General features: G+C 57.7%; 3 protein-coding genes across 6 annotated transcripts; 2 read left to right on the forward strand and 1 right to left on the reverse strand.

Annotated features, from left to right (window-relative positions):
- Positions 1-553: 553 nt before the first annotated feature.
- Positions 554-11,543, forward strand: ESRRA (estrogen related receptor alpha). 3 transcript variants are annotated; one of them, XM_032153258.2, is made up of 8 exons: positions 554-806; positions 1,356-1,517; positions 2,236-2,572; positions 8,876-8,992; positions 9,164-9,292; positions 9,669-9,836; positions 9,926-10,195; positions 10,627-11,543. In XM_032153258.2, exons 1-8 carry the CDS (start codon positions 567-569, stop codon positions 10,884-10,886), a joined length of 1,683 nt encoding a protein of 560 aa, XP_032009149.1. In that variant the 5' UTR covers positions 554-566; the 3' UTR covers positions 10,887-11,543. The 3 variants fall into 3 exon arrangements, with proteins under 3 accessions (XP_032009149.1, XP_032009150.1, XP_058294850.1); XM_058438867.1 differs by having other exon boundaries at positions 713-806; positions 1,366-1,517; XM_032153259.2 differs by lacking the exon at positions 1,356-1,517.
- A 68-nt stretch (positions 11,544-11,611) lies between these two features.
- TRMT112 (tRNA methyltransferase activator subunit 11-2) lies at positions 11,612-12,698 on the reverse strand. Its single transcript, XM_032153262.2, has 4 exons — positions 12,378-12,698; positions 12,189-12,290; positions 11,983-12,072; positions 11,612-11,893 (listed from the first exon to the last, which is right to left on the reverse strand). Exons 1-4 carry the CDS (start codon positions 12,501-12,503, stop codon positions 11,786-11,788), a joined length of 426 nt encoding a protein of 141 aa, XP_032009153.1. The 5' UTR covers positions 12,504-12,698; the 3' UTR covers positions 11,612-11,785.
- Positions 12,699-13,013: 315 nt separating this feature from the next.
- On the forward strand, positions 13,014-16,363 carry PRDX5 (peroxiredoxin 5). Of its 2 annotated transcripts, XM_032153260.2 has the most exons (6): positions 13,015-13,326; positions 14,669-14,803; positions 15,596-15,727; positions 15,800-15,838; positions 15,942-16,003; positions 16,138-16,363. In XM_032153260.2, the coding sequence occupies exons 1-6, from the start codon at positions 13,144-13,146 to the stop codon at positions 16,241-16,243; spliced, it is 657 nt and encodes a 218-aa protein (XP_032009151.1). In that variant the 5' UTR covers positions 13,015-13,143; the 3' UTR covers positions 16,244-16,363. The 2 variants fall into 2 exon arrangements, with proteins under 2 accessions (XP_032009152.1, XP_032009151.1); XM_032153261.2 differs by lacking the exon at positions 14,669-14,803 and having other exon boundaries at positions 13,014-13,326.
- The last annotated feature ends 3,296 nt before the right edge of the window (positions 16,364-19,659 follow it).

Genomic DNA, 19,659 nt, shown 5'->3' on the forward strand with positions numbered 1-19,659 from the left:
GCAATCCTGGGCTTCTTGCACGTTTTAAGTCGGCTTCACCCACCCCGAGTTCCGCAGCTCTGTGGGGCTACTGGGTCTACGGTTCGAGTGCCCAGTTGGTGTCGCTTTGGGGGAAGAGGGTAGGGGGAACGGGGCAGCACCTCCCTCCTCGCGACGGCGCGCTAGGCTCCGCCCCTCAAGCATAGGTAGCAGGTCCAGCCTCTCCACTCGTCCCGCCCTTGCGTTTTCATATGTAAGTGGCCTCTTGGCTCCGCGACTGCAGCCTGCACCGCCTCGCCCGCTCCTCTGGCGCGCAGCGCGCCCCGCCTCTTCTGTTACGAAAGAGCGCTTCTGGCCCCACTTGCTCACGGCTCTATTGCCCCCGCCCTCCGCGTCTCCGGCCCCGCCCCCCCAGGGGCCGCGTACGCATGTGCGCCGCAGTGGCTCGGCGGGCTGCGGGGCGGGACCTGCGCGAAGGCCCGCCCGCGGCGCTGCCGGCTCCGCCCCGACTCGTCCGGGTGCGCAGGCGCCGCCCGCCCCGCTGGTCTGATTAGCATAGGACCCCCGGGCCCCGCCCCCTGCTTTGCATGCGCACGGCCGGCCCCACCCCCGCTGTCAGCTGGAGGAAGCGGAGTAGGAAGCGGCCGCGATGTCCTTTTGTGTCCTACAAGCAGCCGGCGGCGCCGCCGAGTGAGGGGACGCGGCGCGGTGGGGCGGCGCGGCCCGAGGAGGCGGCGGAGGAGGGGCCGCCCGCGGCCCCCGGCTCACTCTGGCACTCCGGGCCGCTCGGTCCCCATGCCTGCCCGACCGCGCTGCCGGAGCCCCAGGTCCGGGGGCGGAGGGGAGCGCTGCCGCGGGGGTGGGCGGGCGGGGCGCGGGGGCCATGTGCGAGCGCGGCAGGGAGGCGGGCGGGGCGGGCTGCAGGCGGGGTCCGACTCTGGGGCCAGTCCGGGCCACGGTTTGGACCCAGTCGAGGGTCGGACTGGTCAGGGTTCAGGCGGGATCCGGCGTCCGAGTCCTGGTGGGCTGGCCTGGGGCAGGATCTGGCTCTGGCTGCGGGTCCTGACCTGGGTCAGGGTTGGGCCTCCGATCCAGCCCGCCCCGGGGCAGGGTTCAATCCCGCACTTGCCGAAGTCCCTGGGGCTGGCCGGCGTGCAAGACGGGGAGGGCTCTATGTCTGGGAAGGGGCTCTGAAGACCACGTGGGGGCGCTCGAAGGGGCGTGGGGCCACCCTCCTCTCTGGGTCAAAGGTCATCGCACCGGCAGGGGAGAACTTCCTCCTCCTTGCCTCTCCCCACTTACTTCCTGATAACCTGGTAGAGGTCTCCCGCGGGCGGGGAGGGGGAGGCGTAGCAACTTTAGGCAACTTCCCAAAGGTGTGCGCAGGTTGGGGCGGGACGCAGCGCCCCGGGAGGTGGCGGCCTCTGCGACAGCGGGAGTATAAGAGTGGACCTGCAGGCTGGTCGCGAGGAGGTGGAGCGGCGCCCGCCGTGTGCCTGGGATCGGCATGCTGGGGCAGGAGGGCAGCCGCGTGTCAGGTGTGAAAAGCTCTGTAGGTGTTTTCATGAGTCCGTGCCTGTGCGTGTGGATGTGGGGAGACCTAGTGAGACTGTGTGTGATTATGAGCCTTGACTGAGTTCGCGGATGGGGTGTGCGCTCCAGGAAAAGTGTGTGAGCACAAGTGTGCGCAGGAGTGAGCACGGGTTTGGGAAGGCCGGTGCGAGTGTGAAAGCCCCCAGCAGAGAGCGAGCCTGCGTGGGCTTGTGGGGTTCCTGAGCACCCCGGTGAGTGGAGTGTGTGAACTCGGTGTGAGCACGTCCACTGGCCTTGGGTCTGCTCTCCAGTGCAGAATACCCAGATGAGGGCAGGGTCTCAGAGGTCCCCGCAACATCTGGAGAAAACTGGGAAGTATCCTGCTCCTGGCTAGGGATTCCAGGTGGGGTTGAAGGTTGCCTGGGGCTACGGTTACCCTGCTCCCTGGCCTGGGTGGGAGTAGGGGCTTTCTTAGCCTCCCCCAGGTTCCCAAGGGGGAGACCTGCTGTCAGTTACTGGCCCTGAAGACTCTGTTTCCATGGCAACAGCGAGGAGGGGGCAGTGTTCCTGGGCAGTCCTTCCTTGGACTCTGCCCCCCTTCCTCCCCCCTTGCTGGGCTTGGAAGCGTGGCCCTAGGCCCGAGGTTGGGCAACCGGTGTGGCAGAGTGTCTCCCATCCCCCATCCCAGTGCCTCCCTGCAAACCTACGGGTCTCTCCCTGCAGGTGACCAGCGCCATGTCCAGCCAGGTGGTGGGCATTGAGCCTCTCTGCATCAAGGCAGAGCCGGCCAGCCCTGACAGTCCAAAGGGTTCCTCGGAGACGGAGACCGAGCCTCCCGTGGCCCTGGCCCCTGGTCCAGCTCCCACCCGCTGCCTCCCAGGCCACAAGGAAGAGGAGGATGGGGAGGGGGCTGGGCCTGGCGAGCAGGGCGGTGGGAAGCTGGTGCTCAGCTCCCTGCCCAAGCGCCTCTGCCTGGTCTGTGGGGATGTGGCCTCCGGCTACCACTATGGTGTGGCATCCTGTGAGGCCTGCAAAGCCTTCTTCAAGAGGACCATCCAGGGTGAGCCCCCAGCCCACTCCCCTGTCCTTTGCCCTGCACCCTCTGGGTACACTGCTGGGTGCAGTAGGCCCCCAGATGGCCGTGGCACCACTTGAGGCTAACAATCTGGTGTTTCCAGTCCCTCTACCTCCCAGAGACACCTTTTCCCTGAGAAGTATGGTAAAAGCACCAAGTGTGCTGATGCATTGCAGTGGATATGAGTGAGCTCAGGGTACCACCTGGGTACTCTAGGCCCAGCACCTTCTACAGTGGCTCTGAAAGAGTCCAAGGCAGCCTCTGTCTGTTCCTAAGCTTTGTTCTTGTTTCTGGCCGCTTCTGACCTCTCCCCAGCATAGAACATGTCCCCTTTTTCTTAATTTTCCCAAAGTAGCACCAACACAAGGCAAATTATAAATTTTTTTTTTTTTTTGAGACAGAGTCTCACTCTGTTGTTCAGGCTAGAGTGCGGTGGTGCAATCTCTGCTCACTACAACCTCCGCCCCTGGCTTCAAGAGATTCTCCTGCCTCAGCCTCCTGAGTAGCCGGGACTACAGGTGTGCACCACCACGCCCAGCTAATTTTTGTATTTTTAGTAGAGACGACGTTTCACCATGTTGGCCAGGCTGGTCTCGAACTCCTGACCTCAAATGATCCATCTGCCTCGGCCTCCCAAAACATGGCAGATTTTTATCAGTACTTGAGAGGGGCTACATCATAGTTTAGCACCCAACTTTAAAAAGACTAACAGGCAAGGCTGGACACGGTCGCTCACACCTGTAATCCCAGCACTTTGGGAGGCCAAGGTGGGCGGATCACCTGAGGTCAGGAGGTGGTGATCCCCATCTTCCAGAAGCTGAAAATTAGTGGGAAAGGTTGTGGCACCAATATTGCTGTATTGGGCTCTACTTAAAAAAAAAAAAAAAAAAAGGCCGGGCGCTGTGGCTCATGCCTGTAATCTCAGCACTTTGGGAGGCCGAGGCGGGTGGATCATGAGGTCAGGAGATCGAGACCATCCTGGCTAACACGGTGAAACACCGTCTCTACTAAAAATATAAAAAAATTAGCCGGGCGTGGTGGCGGGCACCTGTAATCCCAGCTACTCGGGAGGCTGAGGCAGGAGAATGGCATGAACCCAGGAGGCGGAGGTTGCAGTGAGCTGAGATCACGCCACTGCACTCCAGCCTGGGTGACAGAGTGAGACTCCGTCTCAAAAAAAAAAAAAAAAAAAAGGCCGGGTGTGGTGGCTTATGCCTGTAATCCCAGCACTTTGGGAGGCCGAGGCGGACAGATCACCTGAGGTCAGGAGTTTGAGACCAGCCTGACCAATGTGATGAAATCCCGTCTCTACTAAAAATACAAAGATTAGCCGAGCATGGTGGCATGCGCCTGTCATCTCAGTTACTCAGGAGGCTGAGACAGGAGAATTGCTTGAACCCGGGAGGCAGAGGTTGCAATGAGCCCAGATCCGCCATTACACTCTAGCCTGAGCAACAAAAGTGAAACTCCATCTAAAAAAAAAAACAAAAAACGCTGGGCTTGGTGGCTCATGGCCTGTAATCCCAGCACTTTGGGAGGCCGAGGCCGGTGGATCACGAGGTCAGGAGTTGGAGACCAGCCTGGCCAACATGGTAAAACCCCGTCTCTACTAAAAATACAAAAATTAGCGGGGCATGGTGGTGAGTGCCTGTAATCCCAGCTACTTGGGAGGCTGAGGCAGGAGAATCACTTGAACCTGGGAGGCAGAGATCATGCCACAGCACTCTGTGCTGGGCAATAGAATGAGACACTCTCATCTCAAAAAAAAAAAAGGACTTACACGGATCTCTGCTCTTAAAAGTCACTGATTTTTTTCTCACTCAGGAAAGCTTATCAGAATTCGGGGGAATGAGCAAGATGCTGACATTAAGCATTGCCTGGGAAGGGCCTATTATTTCTGTTATTTCTGCTTTTATGTAACCGTTGGTTACTTTGGGGGCTATAACACGTATAATTAAAAAAAAAAAAAAAAAGGCCAGGTGTGGTGGCTCACGCCTGTAATCTCAGCACTTTCGGAGGCTGAGATGGGAGGATAACAAGGTCAGGAGTTCGAGACCAGCCTGGCCAACATGGTGAAACCCTGTCTCTACTAAAAATACAAAAATTAGCCAGGTGTGGTGGTGGGTGCCTGTAGTCCAGCTACTCAGGAGGCTGAGGCAGGAGAATTGCTGGAACCCAGGAGGTGGAGGTTGGAGTGAGCCAAGATCGTGCCACTGCACTCCCAGCCTGGGTGACAGAGTGAGAGTCTGTCTCAAAAAAAAAAAAAAAAAAAAAAAAAAATCTTGAGTGCTTACCTTGTGCTAGGCACTGTGTTCTTTTATGATCTCAGTTAGTCTCCATAGCAACCCTATAAGGTGTCAGTACTCTTATAACTGAGACTAAGAGAGGCATTTGAAACTTTGTTGAAGTCTCACAACTAGGAAATGGCAGAACCAAGATTTGAACTTGGTTCAGTATAGGTCCAGAGCTGAGCTCTTCAATGTTATACTGCTTCCTCTGCTTATTACTAATAACACCGAACTTTGGACAGACGCCGAATGACTGATTGTGACATTCCAGCAAGTTTTTTTTTTTTTTTTTTTTTGAGACAGTCTCGCGCGGTCGCCCAGGCTGGAGTGCAGTGGCGCGATCTCGGCTCACTGCAAGCTCCGCCTCCTGAGTTCACGCCATTCTCCTGCCTCAGCCTCCCCAGTAGCTGGGACTACAGGCGCCTGCCACCACGCCTGGCTAATTTTTTGTATTTTTAATAGAGACGGGGTTTCACTGTGTTAGCCAAGATGGTCTTGATCTCCTGACCTCAAGATCCACCCGCCTTGGCCTCCCAAAGTGCTGGGATTACAGGCGTGAGCCACTGCTCCCGGCCAAGTTTTTTTTTTTTTTGAGATGGAGTTTTGCTCTTGTTGTCCAGGCTGGAGTGCAATGGCCTGCAGTCGTGGCTCACTGCAACCTCTGCCTCCCGGGTTCAACCATTCGCCTGCCTCAGCCTCCCAAGTAGCTGGGATTACAGGCGTCTGCCACCATGCCCGGCTAATTTTTGTGTTTTTAGTAGGGATGGGGTTTCACCATGTTGGCCAGGCTGGTCTCAAACTCCTGACCTCAGGTGATCTGCCCTTCTCAGGCTTCCAAAGTGCTGGGATTACAGGTGTGTGCCCCTGCGCCCAGCCAATCCAGCAAGTTTTAACTTGGCCAAAATCCACTAATCTAAAACTTTGTGCACCCTTCCCGCTCTGAAGACCAGTGAGCCAGCCGGCCAGGGTGCAGGTGTCTCCTACCTACCCTGGGGCCCCTCACTGTATGTTGACTATTGACAAATATTTATTGTGTGCTGGCTGTGAATAGGAATTATATATTGAGCACTTAGGTGTCATGAACCATGCTAGATGTTTTGCCCATATTATCCCCTTTAATTCTCACAACCCAACTCTGTGGGGCACTTTTACAGCTGGGAAACTGAGGGTTCGAGGGGTTAGGTATGGGACTTGCCCAAGGTCATAAAGGTATGTGGTAGCCAGAGTCCCTGCTCGGCACAGACCTGTTCTTTGCTGTCCTGGCCAGTGTTCTAGGCCTTGGGGACATAGCTGGGGCTGAAGCAGGGCTGTTTCTGCCCTCAAACAGTTTACATCCTGGCAGAGGGGAGGGCTGGGCAACAGTGAGTTGCACAGACTTGTCTTATTACAGCCGTGGTCTGTGCAGGAAGGGGAGGTGCTGGTTCTGAGGCTCCAGAGGGCTGGTCTTTTTTTTTTTTTTTTTGAGATGGAGTCTTGCTCTGTCGCTCAGGCTGGAGTCCAGTGGCGCGATCTCGGCTCAGTGCAAGCTCCGCCTCCCGGGTTCACGCCATTCTGCTGCCTCAGCCTCCCAAGTAGCTGGGACTACAGGTGCCCACCACCACACCCAGCTAATTTTTTTGTATTTTTAGTAGAGACGGGGTTTCACCGTGTTAGCCAGGATGGTCTCGAACTCCTGACCTCGTGATCCGCCCACCTCGGCCTCCCAAAGTGCTGGGATTACGCTCCCGGCCTCTTTTTTTTTTTAGACGGAGTCTCACTCTGTCGCCAGGCTGGAGTGTAGTGGCATGATCTCAGCTCACTGCAACCTCTGCCTCCCAGGTTCAAGCGATTCTCCTGCCTTAGCCTCCTGAGTAGCTGGGAGTACAGGCGCATGCCCAGCTAATTTTTGTATTTTTAGTAGAGACCGGGTTTCACCGTGTTGGTCAGGCTGGTCTCGAACTCCTGACCTCGTGATCTGCCTGCCTCGGCCTCCCAAAGTGCTGAGATTATAGGCATGAGCCACTGCGCCCGGCCTTTTTTTTTTTTTTTTTTTGATACAGAGTTTCGCTCTGGTTGCCCAGGCTGGAGTGCAATGGCATGATCTCGGTTCACTGCAGCCTCTGCCTCCCGGGTTCAAGCGATTCTCCTGCCTCAGCCTCCCGAGCAGCTGGGATTACAGACATGCACCACCATGCCCAGTTAATTTTTTTTTTTTTTTTTTGAGATGGAGTCTTGCTGTGTCACCCAGGCTGGAGTGCAGTGGCACAATCTCGGCTCACTGCAATCTCTGCCTCCCCGGTTCAAGTGGTTCTCCTGCCTCAGCCTCCTGAGTAGCTGGGACTACAGGCGCCTGCCACCACGCCCAGCTAATTTTTGTACTTTTAGTAGAGACGGGGTTTTACCATGTTGGCCAGGCTGTTCTCGAACTCCTGACCTCAGATGATCCACCCATCTCGGTCTCCCAAAGTGCTGGGATTACAGGCGTGAGCCACTGCGCCCGGCCATGGTGTCTTGAGTTGAGTGCAGAAGCCCAAGTAGGGGGTAGGAGAAAATGCACTGCGAGGAGAAACGTGCTGCGGCCTGCTGTCTAGCTGTGTCATTTGGTCCTTGCGGGGCCCTGTGAGGCCGGGAGGGCCGCCAGCACCCACCATGTGCCAGGCCTCGTTGCTAGTGCTGGGGCCAGTTCCTGCCCCGGTGGAGCTGCCACTGAAGGGGGAGGCATAATAAACGAGATAGGTGAGTGCATATGCAGCGTGTTCTGTGGTGCTGAGGGCTGGAGAGAAACCAGAAGCAGGGCTCAGAGGCTAGGAGGACTTTGTGAAGGGATCTGGCATTGTCACAGGGTGGCCAGGGAAGACCTCCAAGGTGACAGTGAGCAGAGGGAGGTGAGGGAGCCTGTGTGGACTTCAGGACCAGAGCTCCAGGCAGGGCCTGTTTGAGGAACATGGAGGAGGCAAGAGCAAGGAGCATAGGTCAAAAGGAGGCAAGAAGCAGGGGCATAGGCCTGGGAGGACGTGGGTTCGCATTGGCTTGGACTCAGAGAAGGGAAATCCGCAGAGGGTTTTGAGAAGAGGAGGTACAGGATGTAATGGAGGCTTAATAGGACCCTCTTGGCTGCTGTGTCGAGAACAGACTGGAGCAAGCAGGGACAGAGCAGGAGGCCAGCGAGGGGTGAGGTGACAGTGACTATCGGGTCAAGGGTGGAAGTAGTTGCCAGGGGCAGGAGGTGGATTCTGGACCTTGGAGGAGGTAAAGCCCACCATAATGTGTTGGTGGCTTGGATGTGGGGTGTGAGAGGAACCAGAGATTCTGCCTAGGTTTCTTCTTGGGCAAGTGAACACATGGAGTCCACGTAGGCTGTGTTTGGTCCGAGATGCCTTCTAGACATGCAGGATGTCGAGGAGGCAGCTGGAGAGATGGGTCTGGAGCTCACAGCAAGTACAGGCTAGAGGTAGAAACGTGAGCGCCCCATGGCTGGGGAAGATCGCCATGGGATTGGAGATGAGCTCCAAGGACAGCCCTGGCAGTCTGGATGGAAGAGCTTGGGAAGATGCACAGAAACCACAAAGTGGCTGGCGCGGTGGGAGGAAAACCAGAGTGTATGGTGTCCTAGAAGCAAAAGAAGACAGTGTTTAAGTGTTTCTAGGAGCAGGAAGTGATCAGCAGCCTTAGATCCTCCTTTTAGGCCAAGTAACATGAGGACTGAGAATTGACCACTGGATTTAGCAATGCAGAGGTCCTTGTGGCCCTTGATGTCAGCAGATGAGGGCAGTGTGGTCCAGAGATGGGGCTCGGGGCCGAGATGCAGCCCCGCTGCCTGGTCCAGCTCCTCCCTCATCCAGGCAGGGCTCCCCCACCCAGCAGCCACTCCCCTCCCTGCCTGCTCATGGCCGCCTGCTCTCCCTTTCCTCCCCGTACCCCCAGACCTGTGCTTGCCCGGGGAGAGTCAGGGCTCTCCTGTCAGCTGGGTCCCCTCCCGGCCCTGGGAGGCCGCCACTGGAGCCCTGCCTCTTCCTGGCAGGGAGCATCGAGTACAGCTGTCCAGCCTCCAACGAGTGTGAGATCACCAAGCGGAGACGCAAGGCCTGCCAGGCCTGCCGCTTCACCAAGTGCCTGCGGGTGGGCATGCTCAAGGAGGGTGAGCGCTGGGCAGGGGCTGGGTGAGGGCTGGGGGAGTCGGGGACCCGGGCCAGGTGGGGGTGAGGCCTGGGAGTTCTGGTGAGTGGACTCGGGGAGGACAGCTCTGGAGAGCAAGCCCCACCCTGCCCACAGCACCACAGTCACAGTCCTATCTGCCCTACAATTCAAGGAGTGCGCCTGGACCGCGTCCGGGGTGGGCGGCAGAAGTACAAGCGGCGGCCAGAGGTGGACCCACTGCCCTTCCCGGGCACCTTCCCTGCTGGGCCCCTGGCAGTCGCTGGAGGCCCCCGGAAGACAGGTGAGAGCACTGTGGGTCCCTGGGGCTAGGAAACGGGAGGCCTATGTGTGGCATCATAGTTACCTTGGGCACTGGGACCTGTATTTCCCCTTCGTCTCTTCACTCACTCATTTCCCCAAAACATGTGAAACTGCCTTTTCCTGCATCAGGAAAAGTAGTAGGACTGGGAACAGGGACGATTTTCCAACACTCACAGCCTGTCCACAAACACATGGGCTTTCCCTGGGAAAGAGTTAGCGCTCTTCCCTGGAGGGAAGTCGCTGGCCAGCTGCTACTGAGGAAGGCCACAGAGGGAGCGACTGTGGGAAGATGCTTGACCCCTGAGGCCCGACAGATTCGAGTGCTCCTGACTCTTGTCCTCTAATTGTCACCGCAGCCCCAGTGAATGCACTGGTGTCTCATCTGCTGGTGGTTGAGCCTGAGAAGCTCTATGCCATGCCTGACCCCGCGGGCCCTGATGGGCACCTCCCAGCCGTGGCTACCCTCTGTGACCTCTTTGACCGAGAGATCGTGGTCACCATCAGCTGGGCCAAGAGCATCCCAGGTAAAGGGCCCAGGTGACCCAGGGCTGCCCTGAACGGGCCCGGCTCTGGTGCGCTTGCTTAGCCAGGCCCGCTCCCCGCTGCCTCCTAGGCTTCTCATCGCTGTCGCTGTCTGACCAGATGTCAGTACTGCAGAGCGTGTGGATGGAGGTGCTGGTGCTGGGTGTGGCTCAGCGCTCACTGCCACTGCAGGATGAGCTGGCCTTCGCTGAGGACTTAGTCCTGGATGAAGAGGGGGCACGGGCAGCTGGCCTGGGGGAACTTGGGGCTGCCCTGCTGCAACTAGTGCGGCGGCTGCAGGCCCTGCGGCTGGAGCGAGAGGAGTATGTTCTACTGAAGGCCCTGGCCCTTGCCAATTCAGGTGAGTCTGGGGCAGGCACTGACAGCTGTCTCCATAAGGTCTTCAGGTTTTTAACTCAGTGACCGTGGCACAGTCCCATTTTGCAGATAAGGAAAACAGGCTTAGGGAAGAACAATGACTTGCTCAAAGTCAAAAAGCAAGCCAAGTGCAGGCTCCAAACTGCACACAGGATTTTGAGGCCTAGTGCCATGCTAATGCAGAAAAGTCAAGTTTAGTGGGAGGGAAGGTGGGGAGGGTATAAGGTGGCCACAGTTGAGGGAGAAAGGGTGGGGTCCTGGCCCACGAGCCGCAGCAGTGAGTGGTGCCTCTCAGTCAGCCAATCAACAAATCCTCGTTTGGCTCCTCCTTAGACCCCATCCCGCAGTGCTCAAGATGTGGGGAGTGCCCTTGCCAGAGATAGCCCAGGCCAACACCACGCCCCTCTCTTGCAGACTCTGTGCACATCGAAGATGCCGAGGCTGTGGAGCAGCTGCGAGAAGCTCTGCACGAGGCCCTGCTGGAGTACGAAGCCGGCCGGGCCGGCCCCGGAGGGGGTGCTGAGCGGCGGCGGGCGGGCAGGCTGCTGCTCACACTACCGCTCCTCCGCCAGACAGCGGGCAAAGTGCTGGCCCATTTCTATGGGGTGAAGCTGGAGGGCAAGGTGCCCATGCACAAGCTGTTCTTGGAGATGCTCGAGGCCATGATGGACTAAGGCAAGGGGTGGGACTGGTGGGGGTTCTGGCAGGACCTGCCTAGCATGGGGGTCAGCCCCAAGGGCTGGGGCGGAGCTGGGGTCTGGGCAGTGCCACAGCCTGCTGGCAGGGCCAGGGCAATGCCATCAGCCCCTGGGAGCAGGCCCCACGCCCTCTCCTCCCCCTCCTAGGGGGTGTCAGAAGCTGGGAACGTGTGTCCAGGCTCTGGGCACAGTGCTGCCCCTTGCAAGCCATAACGTGCCCCCAGAGCTTAGGGGGCCTTGCGGAAGCCATAGGGGGCTGCAGGGGATGTGTGGGAGGCAGAAGCCTATCTCAGGGAGGGAAGGGGATGGAGGCCACAGTCTCCCTGTGGGTGATGCTTTTGCTGCTGCTTAATCCTACCCCCTCTTCAGAGCAGAGTGGGACTTGGAGAGCAAAGGCCCATGCCCCCTTCGCTCCTCCTCTCATCATTTGCATTGGGCATTAGTGCCCCCCCTTGAAGCAATAACTCCAAGCAGACTCCAGCCCCTGGACCCCTGGGGTGGCCAGGGCTTCCCCATCAGCTCCCAACAAGCCTCCTCAGGGGGCAGGAGAGCACTGCCTCTATGCCCTGCAGAGCAATAACACTATATTTATTTTTGGGTTTGGCCAGGGAGGCACAGGGACATGGGGCAAGTCAGGGCCCAGAGCCCTTGGCTGTACAGAGACTCTATTTTAATGTATATTTGCTGCAAAGAGAAACCGCTTTTGGTTTTGAACCTTTAATGAGAAAAAAATATATAATATCGAGCTCAAGAACACTGTGTGTTTGGTGTCATTGGGTCAAGGGTTGGGGATACACACGGCAGAATTCGGAAACAGGGTATATATCAACAAAAATACACACAGTCATAACAAGAAAAACTGGAGCCTGGCACAATCAACTCTCAGTTTCCTCTTCACTCAGCAGCATGTTGGGGATCCCGCGGCTGATGGGGAACATACGTCCAGATTCTGGGCACTGCAGGGTGCCCTCTATCACTTCCACCTGCGGGCGGGGAGGGACAGAGCTGAGCACTGGCAGCCTCAGTGCGGGAGGCAGGTGGCCCGGGAAGCAAGCGATGGGCCGCTTCTCACCTCCAGCAGCAGGTGGTGCATGGTCCTCAGAAACTCTTCATTCTCCTCATATCCCTCAACCGGCCCTTTAGGCACCTGGACCAGGCGCAACTGTGGGCAAGACGCCGAAATTATCTCCAGGCATCCCGAACTCCCGCCTCAGCCCGGCTGAGGTGTGCCCGCCCCGCACTCCCCGGGATATGCTCGGGCGGGGTAAGGATCCTCACGTTATCTGCCGCCTCCAGGAACGCCGACCACTCCACCTTAGGTATCATACGCGCCACGAAGTTGGGATTGAATTCCACAGGGCAGATACGGACCTCGGTGGCCTGCAGGGCGGAGGAATTTAGTTAGGTAAGCACTGGACCGCGGCCCACCATTCCGCCAGAAAAGGGAAGACTGCCGCCGGCGGGTACCTGGAGGCGCAGGGGGAAGCCACGGGACCCCACCCCCCGCACATGCGAGCTCAGCAGATTGTGGGTGAGCAGTTTCATGTCGCCGCACAAGCGCTCGCCAGGCCGGAACCGGAAAGACGTCGTCATCCGCTGCGTCACTTCCGAGGATGCTCCGCTCGATGCTATTGGATGGCCAGGAGAACCGGAAGTGGCGAACTTGCTAGAACTTCTCGTGTTTGTGGGAGCTGAGGTAGATAGGTGAAAGACCTGTCGGGTCACGCGCCGTTACCGGAAGCGTCTCAGCAGGAGGTTCCTACGGCGCACGCCCAGCTGTTTTTTTGCCACAACTCCTTCGTAATATGCAAATCATATGCAAAATAGCTGCAATGCAGAGGCTTTCGTTGAATGCAAAATAAACATATTTTACTATTACACTGGCGCCTAACACCGTGGTCTTCTCTACCCCGCTTTCGGTTAAGGGGCAGAAATACTGCCCTATCTGTAAATTAGGCCCATGGAAGCCAAGCGGCACCTCATTCCTATATGCAAATTAGCTGCTCCAGTGCCGAAAGCTCTGCCCCATTTGTAGTTGCGTCTGCTGTTCGGCCCCCAATGAGGCGAGGGTCCCGGAAGCCCTGTTCTACGCCTAGCCGCTCGCGCTTGCGCAGTGGCCTGAGGCGGCCCAGGCCCGCCTTTCGCAGGGTGTCGCAGCTGTGCCTCCAGCGGTGCCCCGCCTGCTGCGGTGGCCCCAGCCAGGGGGCGGAGTGGAAGTGGTCGTGGGGTGGGTATGGGACTAGCCGGCGTGTGCACCCTGAGACGCTCAGCGGGCTATATACTCGTCGGTGGGGCAGCCGGTCAGTCTGTGGCAGCGGCAGCGGCAACGGCAGCAAGACGGTGGAGTGAAAGAGGGTGGGCGTCTGGCGGGGTCCGCAGTTTCAGCAGAGCCGCTGCAGCCATGGCCCCGATCAAGGTGACCGCTGGCCCGGCCGGGCCTGACATCCCCTACTACCCCCATGGCAACCCCCGTCCCGCTGGTCTGAGAGTATCGCCTTATTTCCTGCCTGCCAGACCCCTCCCCGCCGCCCGCCCGGATCATCCCTTCAGAAGGCCCTCGTGGCTGCCCACCCTTCTCGCCAATCGTGGGGGCCTCACCTCCCGGGACAGTCCCGAGGCATTGTGGTGTGTTTTTTTTTTTTTTTTTTTGAGACGGAGTCTTTCTGTGTCGCCCAGGCTGGAGTGCAGTGTCGCAGTCTCTGCTCACTGCAGCCTCCGCCTCCTGGGTTCAAGCGATTCTACTGCCTCAGCCTCCTGAGTAGCTGGGACTACAGGCGCGAGCCACCACGCCCGGCTATTGTATTTTTAATAGAGACGGGGTTTCACCCTGTTCAGATTGGTCTCGAACTCCTGACCTCAGGTGAACCACCCGCCTCGGCCTCCCGAAGTGCTAGGATTACAGGTGTCAGACACCACTCCCGGCCTTATTTCCTCTATCTTCTGAAACAGCTGTCCCTTAGCGCCCCCGCGGGGGCTCCCCCCATCCCACTCCGCGACCTCCCGTCCTCCCATGGCGAATTCCCACCTTTCTGCCTTGTCTTTCACTCAGCTCCTGGAACCATCCCCAGGGCCGTGGACCTTCCCCTTTCTCCTCCCAAACCCTGTGAGACCGCATTCCCTTTCTACTTCATCCTGCTCCCAACCTCTGAGCTCCTCAGAGACTCCCTCACCTCTGACTCTCTCTCCCTACCCACTCTGGCCCCATGAAGCCCTCAAGTACTCTGGGGATGGATCCTTCCCCCTTCAAAAGATTCCTTCTTTTGTTCTACACCTCCTGGGTGTAGGGGCCTGGACACCCTCCCTCAACGTTCCACCTGCCGATGCCCTTCCTCTTCCTTCTCCTAAGGGTGGGACCCTCAGACCTGGCCAAGATCCTCTCCCTCCGTGTTGTCAGGGACTCCTCCTCACCCCCAAATACAGCCCTCTAGCCCCTGCCCATTTTACTCCACTCCTTTCCTGTAACCTAGACCGCATGTTATGCAACCCTTTGCGACACTTGGGGAAGCCTTCCCTCCCTTTCTCTGTTGTCATCAATGGCCCCTTAAGAGGAGCAGGGCCACCTTGAAACTTGGAGGAGATGGGGTAACCCGGTGCGAGCGGGCAGGGAGGGCCCTTGGAAACTCTGACAGGGCTGGAGTATCCTGCTGGGTTTCAGCCTCAGCTCCTGCAGGTGCAGCTGCCAGGCTCTCTGTTCACCTTCCTGCCTCTGGTTTGCCCCGGCTCCCTCACCCCCCTTACCCTGGAGTCGTTCCCTCTAGGTGGGAGATGCCATCCCAGCAGTGGAGGTGTTTGAAGGCGAGCCAGGAAACAAGGTGAACCTGGCAGAGCTGTTCAAGGGCAAGAAGGGTGTGCTGTTTGGAGTTCCCGGGGCTTTCACCCCTGGATGTTCCAAGGTGAGGCCCTTCCCCTTCTGAAGATCAGGACCTGGGATCTTTTTTGTTGCTCTTAAGCCCTCCACAGTCCTGATAGGACTCCTAAGAAGCATTTCAGTGCCATCAGAAAACAAGTAGAGCTGGGTAGAGCTGGGCGCGGTAGCTCACGCCTGTAATCCCAGCACTTTGAGATGCCAAGGCGGGTGGATCATGAGATCAGGAGTTCAAAACCAGCCTGGCCAAGATGGTGAAACCCTGTCTCTACTAAAAATGCAAAAAAATCAGCCGGGCATGGTGGTGGGCGCCTGTAATCCCAGCTACTGGGGAGGCTGAGGCAGAGAATTGCTTGAACCCAGGAGGCGGAGGTTGCAGTGAGTGGAGATCGTGCCACTGCACTCCAGCCTGGGCGAAAGAGCGAGACTCCGTCTGAAAATTAAAAAAAAAAGAAAAAGAAAACAAGTAGAGACTACAAAAAGGGAACAGTACCAGGAATGTTGGAGAAAAGCATATTACAATTAAATCCAGCACCCCTGTTGGTCCTGCTAAATGACAGGCCCTGTGGAAGGTGCTTGCATCTCAGATAAGTAAGACATAGTTCTGCCCATGGAAAGTTCATGTCTGGACCATAAGGCATTAGGTTTCATTCTGAGCTTCCTAGTGGCCAAGGCAAAAAGGAAATAGAATGGTTTAGACAGCTCTCATTGTCTGATCAAAGGTGTTGAGGCAGAGCACTGAGGAGGGCCTGGAGATGAAGGGTGGGCTGGGGGTCAGATGCAATTATCCCTTTGCCGACCCTTTCTTCCCCTTCCCTAGACCCACCTGCCAGGGTTTGTGGAGCAGGCTGAGGCTCTGAAGGCCAAGGGAGTCCAGGTGGTGGCCTGTCTGAGTGTTAATGATGCCTTTGTGACTGGCGCGTGGGGCCGAGCCCACAAGGTGGAAGGCAAGGTGAGGTGCTGGGCCTGCAGGGAGTCAGGGCCAGGTAGGATATTCTTCTTGTAACCTTTACTTTCTCTGCAGGTTCGGCTCCTGGCTGATCCCACTGGGGCCTTTGGGAAGGTGAGTGTTCCCCTGACCGCCACAGGGACATGGCAGTGTGGGGAGCAGTGGAGGCCCTTGGCCTCTTCAGGAATTTCTGACACTTTTCTCTGTTTCTTCTTAGGAGACAGACTTATTACTAGATGATTCGCTGGTGTCCATCTTTGGGAATCGACGTCTCAAGAGGTAAAAGTAGAGAGTCCTGTGTGGGGAGAGTCCTCTCTGGAGTTCTCTTGGGCCCCTGGCTCTTCACCGCCTGTCTCCATGACCAGCCTCCAAGCCCAGGCTGATGCAGCTGGCTGGGCCCCTCTTTCCGGCAGGTTCTCCATGGTGGTACAGGATGGCATAGTGAAGTCCCTGAATGTGGAACCAGATGGCACAGGCCTCACCTGCAGCCTGGCACCCAACATCATCTCACAGCTCTGAGGCCCTGGGCCAGATCACTTCCTCCACCCCTCCCTATCTCACCTGCCCAGCCCTGTGCCAGGGCCCTGCAATTGGAACGTTGGCCAGATTTCTGCAATAAACACTTGTGGTTTGTGTCCATCTCCTTGGTTATGAATGGCTGTTTCGCTAAGCACCAGGCATTCTGGCATCATCACAGACTGGGTGAGAGTGGTGAGGGCGCAGATGGGCTGAGGGAGAATGTAGGGGGTCATGGCTTAATTAAGGGGGAGCTAGGGAGGGCCTTTCAAGGGAGGTGTTTTGTTGTTTTTTTTTTTTTGAGACAGAGTTTCACTCTGTCACCTAGGCTGGAGTGCAGTGACGTGATCTTGGCTCACCACAACCTCCACCTCCCTGGTTCAAGCGATTTTCCTGCCTCAGACTCCCCAGTAGATGGGATTACAGGTGTCTGCCACCACGCCCAACTAAGTTTTTGTATTTTTGGTAGAGACGGAGTTTCACCATGTTACCCAGGCTGGTCTCGAACTCTGACCTCAGGTGATCACCCGCCTCCACCTCCCAAAGTGCTGGGATTACAGGTGTGAGCCACTGCGCCCGGCCTCGAGGCAGGTGTTACTGAGCACTGAGAAGGAGCCAGCAATCTGAAGAGGAAGGGAAGAAGCGTTCCCCACAGAGGCAGCACAGAGGGCAAGGCCCAGCCGTTGCCATGTGGTGCACAGTGTGGCCGTTGCCATGTGGCGCACAGTGTGGCCTTTGTACCTGCTCTCTGGGTGCTGACTGATGCCATTTAGTCTGGAAACCTCCTGGCGGGAACCTTGGCTCCCAGCATTCCTGCCGGGGCCCAGCCCCACTGTCCTTTCAGACTGAACCCCTCCTGGGCACACCCTCATCTCAGGAAGAGCTCAGGTCACCTTAGGACCATCTGATGGACAGGGAGAGGGGCTCTGGCACAGCACTTGCTCATTCCAGGAGGGCTCCCTAGGGGAAGAGTCTAAGTGAGCTGGGGAGGGGAGAAGATGGTGGTGAGGCCTGACCAGCGGTGGCTGGGTGTGAGGGGCCTCGAGTGGGGACACCAGCAGGGTGTGGGGATGGGGGCCATTGCCACGGCAGGCCCTGCTCCTGGGCCTCTGCCCCTTGGCGCAGGGAAGCCACGTGTGTGATGGTGAGGCCCCACTGCGTGAAGTCTAGGGGGCCTCTGTGCCCTGCGCGATGCTGCCTGCCTGCCTGCCCCAGGTGTGGTAACAGCCCTCACAAGAATCGGTGAGGTGTGGACTGCTGCTGCCTCTCAGCCACCTACAGGGAGTCCGGATTCCATCACCCTGTGGAGTTGCCCTGCCATGAACCACATCAATACCTGGTTCCCGGGCACTTCTTGCCTAGTGGTCCCCAGGGGTCAGCCCCCACTGCTGACTCAGGCAGGCCACACTCTTGAGAGGTCAGGGAGAAGGTCAAGGCAGGGCCTCATAGAGCAAATGACCCTTGAGGCAGTGGGAGTGGTGCCTCAAGTGGGAGGTGGAGAGAGCCCCATAGCCCTAGGGGTGGAGGGTGGGACAATCCCATGCTGCCACAGCAAGGTGGGTAGCGGGAGTAGGGGGGGAATGTTGGGGACAAGAGAGGATGCCTGGAGGTCAGTGGGATTTCTGAAGCTGGTGAGCAGCTTGCTTTCCACCCTACAGGCATGTTGGCCATGGGCTACCTTGTGCAGCCCCCAAGCTGGGAGGCTGGGAGAGGCACCAGATGGGCAGCAGAGAGCAGGACCCATGATGAGAGCAATGCCCAGGAGGTGGAGGTGGGGATGTGTTGGGAGGGAGGGTGCATCCAGGGAGGTGCTTGCTGAAGGTGGAGGGACTGGGTGCTTGTGGTCATGTCTGTGAGAACAGACACTCAGTAGGAGGGGAGCCAGCCTCCCTGCCCAGGGTTGCAGGTGCTCAGCCTGCCCAAGTCATGCTGCCCACCAACCTCTGTCACCGTGGTTCTCTCCCACAACCTGCCACCCCTTCAGGGGTCCCAGGTCGGGGCAGGGAAGGAGGCTGACTGCACCTCCAGCTGCCCTGGTAACCTGCCTGCCTCTCCTCTCCTGCCAAACTCGGGGGTACAGTGTTGCCTTCATGGACACGCATGGCACAAAGCCCCTTTCTTTCTCGGATACCACCTCTTTATCCTGTAATCATACAAATGAGAAAACCGACGTGGAGCTTCCTGCAGGGCACCTGTGACCTAATGAGTGTCTCCATCAGTAAATAGGGGCTGGTGGTGGCAAACAGCCTACCCCACTGGCTGTGCACCCCGCGCTACCCGGGTAGTAGCTCCCTGCTATCGGGGAAGCCCAGCTCCGTCTCTGTCACTCTGCTGCCTGTTTCCTCTGCTCCTGGGCTATTATCTGGGCTGGCTGAGGCCAAGCAAGGCCGCTAGAGGAACTGTCCCCTCCAAGGTCCGTTGCCACTGGCTGGGCCTCTAGGAAGGGTTGAGGGGGCTTCCAGGGCTGGGGTGGCCCTCTAGGACAGCCTGGTGTGGGTGGCGGCGGGGCCGTGGCCTCAGTGGCCCTGACTGCTGAGCATGTGGCTGAGCTTGCTGGAGTGAGGACGTCCTTGGGTGGGGGCAGGGAGGACTTGCCCTGGGAGCTGCTCCAGGCCCTGGAGGGCCCAGGATTAAACAGCACCGGGCAAGAGAACCTTGCATAGCTGTCTCCAGGGTGGACAGGTGGGGCTTCAGGCCTGGAGATAAGGACAGACGTGGCCATGGTTGGTGTCCTGGACCAGAGAGCCCTGGACACCTGGGCTGCACCTGGCAGAGCTGTGCGTGTGGCCTTCCTGGGCTCTTGGTGGCCGAAAGACCAACGTTAAAAAACATAACAGACCGGGCGGGGTGGCTTACACCTGTAATCCCAGCACTTTGGGAGGCCAAGACGGGTGGATCATTTTAGGTCAGGAGTTTGAGACTAGCCTGGCCAACATGGAGAAATCCCATCTCTACTAAAAATACAAAAACTACTCAGCCATGGTGGCGCGTGTCTGTAATCCCGGCTACTGGGGAGGGAGGCTGAGGCAAGAGAATTGCTTGAACCTGAGAGGCGGAGGTTGCAGTGAGCCGAGATCGCGACACTGCACTTCAGCCTGGGAGACTCTGTCTGAAAAAGAAAAAAAAAAGAAAAGAACCTGAAAAACATCCACCCAACACATGCCCCAGTGAAACTCACTTGCCTGTCCTAGCATGCCCAAGGCCATAGCAACTCAGACCCAGAAGGCCAAGGGTGTCACTCAGCATCAGTGGTTCTGGGCCTTCCTGGGTCTAGAGTCCCTTTGAAACGCAGCTGAACAGACCCCAACGTGAGCCTGAAGAGTGTTGACCTAAAAGGAAGAAGCCTAGGCAAAATTAATATCAGCAGAGACTTTATTTGGGCCAAGCTTGAGGATTGCATCCCAGGAGCACAGATTCAA

This window comes from Hylobates moloch, unplaced genomic scaffold (genome assembly GCF_009828535.3).
Source record: "Hylobates moloch isolate HMO894 unplaced genomic scaffold, HMol_V3 SCAFFOLD_5, whole genome shotgun sequence".
Lineage (NCBI taxonomy): Eukaryota > Metazoa > Chordata > Mammalia > Primates > Hylobatidae > Hylobates > Hylobates moloch.

What these genes read in the sequence shown, in the direction of transcription:
- ESRRA (XM_032153258.2), top strand. Translation starts at nt 567, where the DNA reads ATGCGCACGGCCGGCCCCACCCCCGCTGTCAGCTGGAGGAAGCGGAGT. An exon ending in CTGGGCCAAGAGCATCCCAG is followed by an intron (nt 9,837 to 9,925) that starts GTAAAGGGCCCA and finishes GCTGCCTCCTAG; the next exon opens with GCTTCTCATCGCTGTCGCTG. An exon ending in CCTGGCCCTTGCCAATTCAG is followed by an intron (nt 10,196 to 10,626) that starts GTGAGTCTGGGG and finishes CCTCTCTTGCAG; the next exon opens with ACTCTGTGCACATCGAAGAT.
- TRMT112 (XM_032153262.2), bottom strand. Translation starts at nt 12,503, where the DNA reads ATGACGACGTCTTTCCGGTTCCGGCCTGGCGAGCGCTTGTGCGGCGAC. An exon ending in GCTTCCCCCTGCGCCTCCAG is followed by an intron (nt 12,291 to 12,377) that starts GTACCCGCCGGC and finishes TCCGCCCTGCAG; the next exon opens with GCCACCGAGGTCCGTATCTG. An exon ending in TCCTGGAGGCGGCAGATAAC is followed by an intron (nt 12,073 to 12,188) that starts GTGAGGATCCTT and finishes TCTTGCCCACAG; the next exon opens with TTGCGCCTGGTCCAGGTGCC.
- PRDX5 (XM_032153260.2), top strand. Translation starts at nt 13,144, where the DNA reads ATGGGACTAGCCGGCGTGTGCACCCTGAGACGCTCAGCGGGCTATATA. An exon ending in CAGCCATGGCCCCGATCAAG is followed by an intron (nt 13,327 to 14,668) that starts GTGACCGCTGGC and finishes CGTTCCCTCTAG; the next exon opens with GTGGGAGATGCCATCCCAGC. An exon ending in TCACCCCTGGATGTTCCAAG is followed by an intron (nt 14,804 to 15,595) that starts GTGAGGCCCTTC and finishes CCCCTTCCCTAG; the next exon opens with ACCCACCTGCCAGGGTTTGT.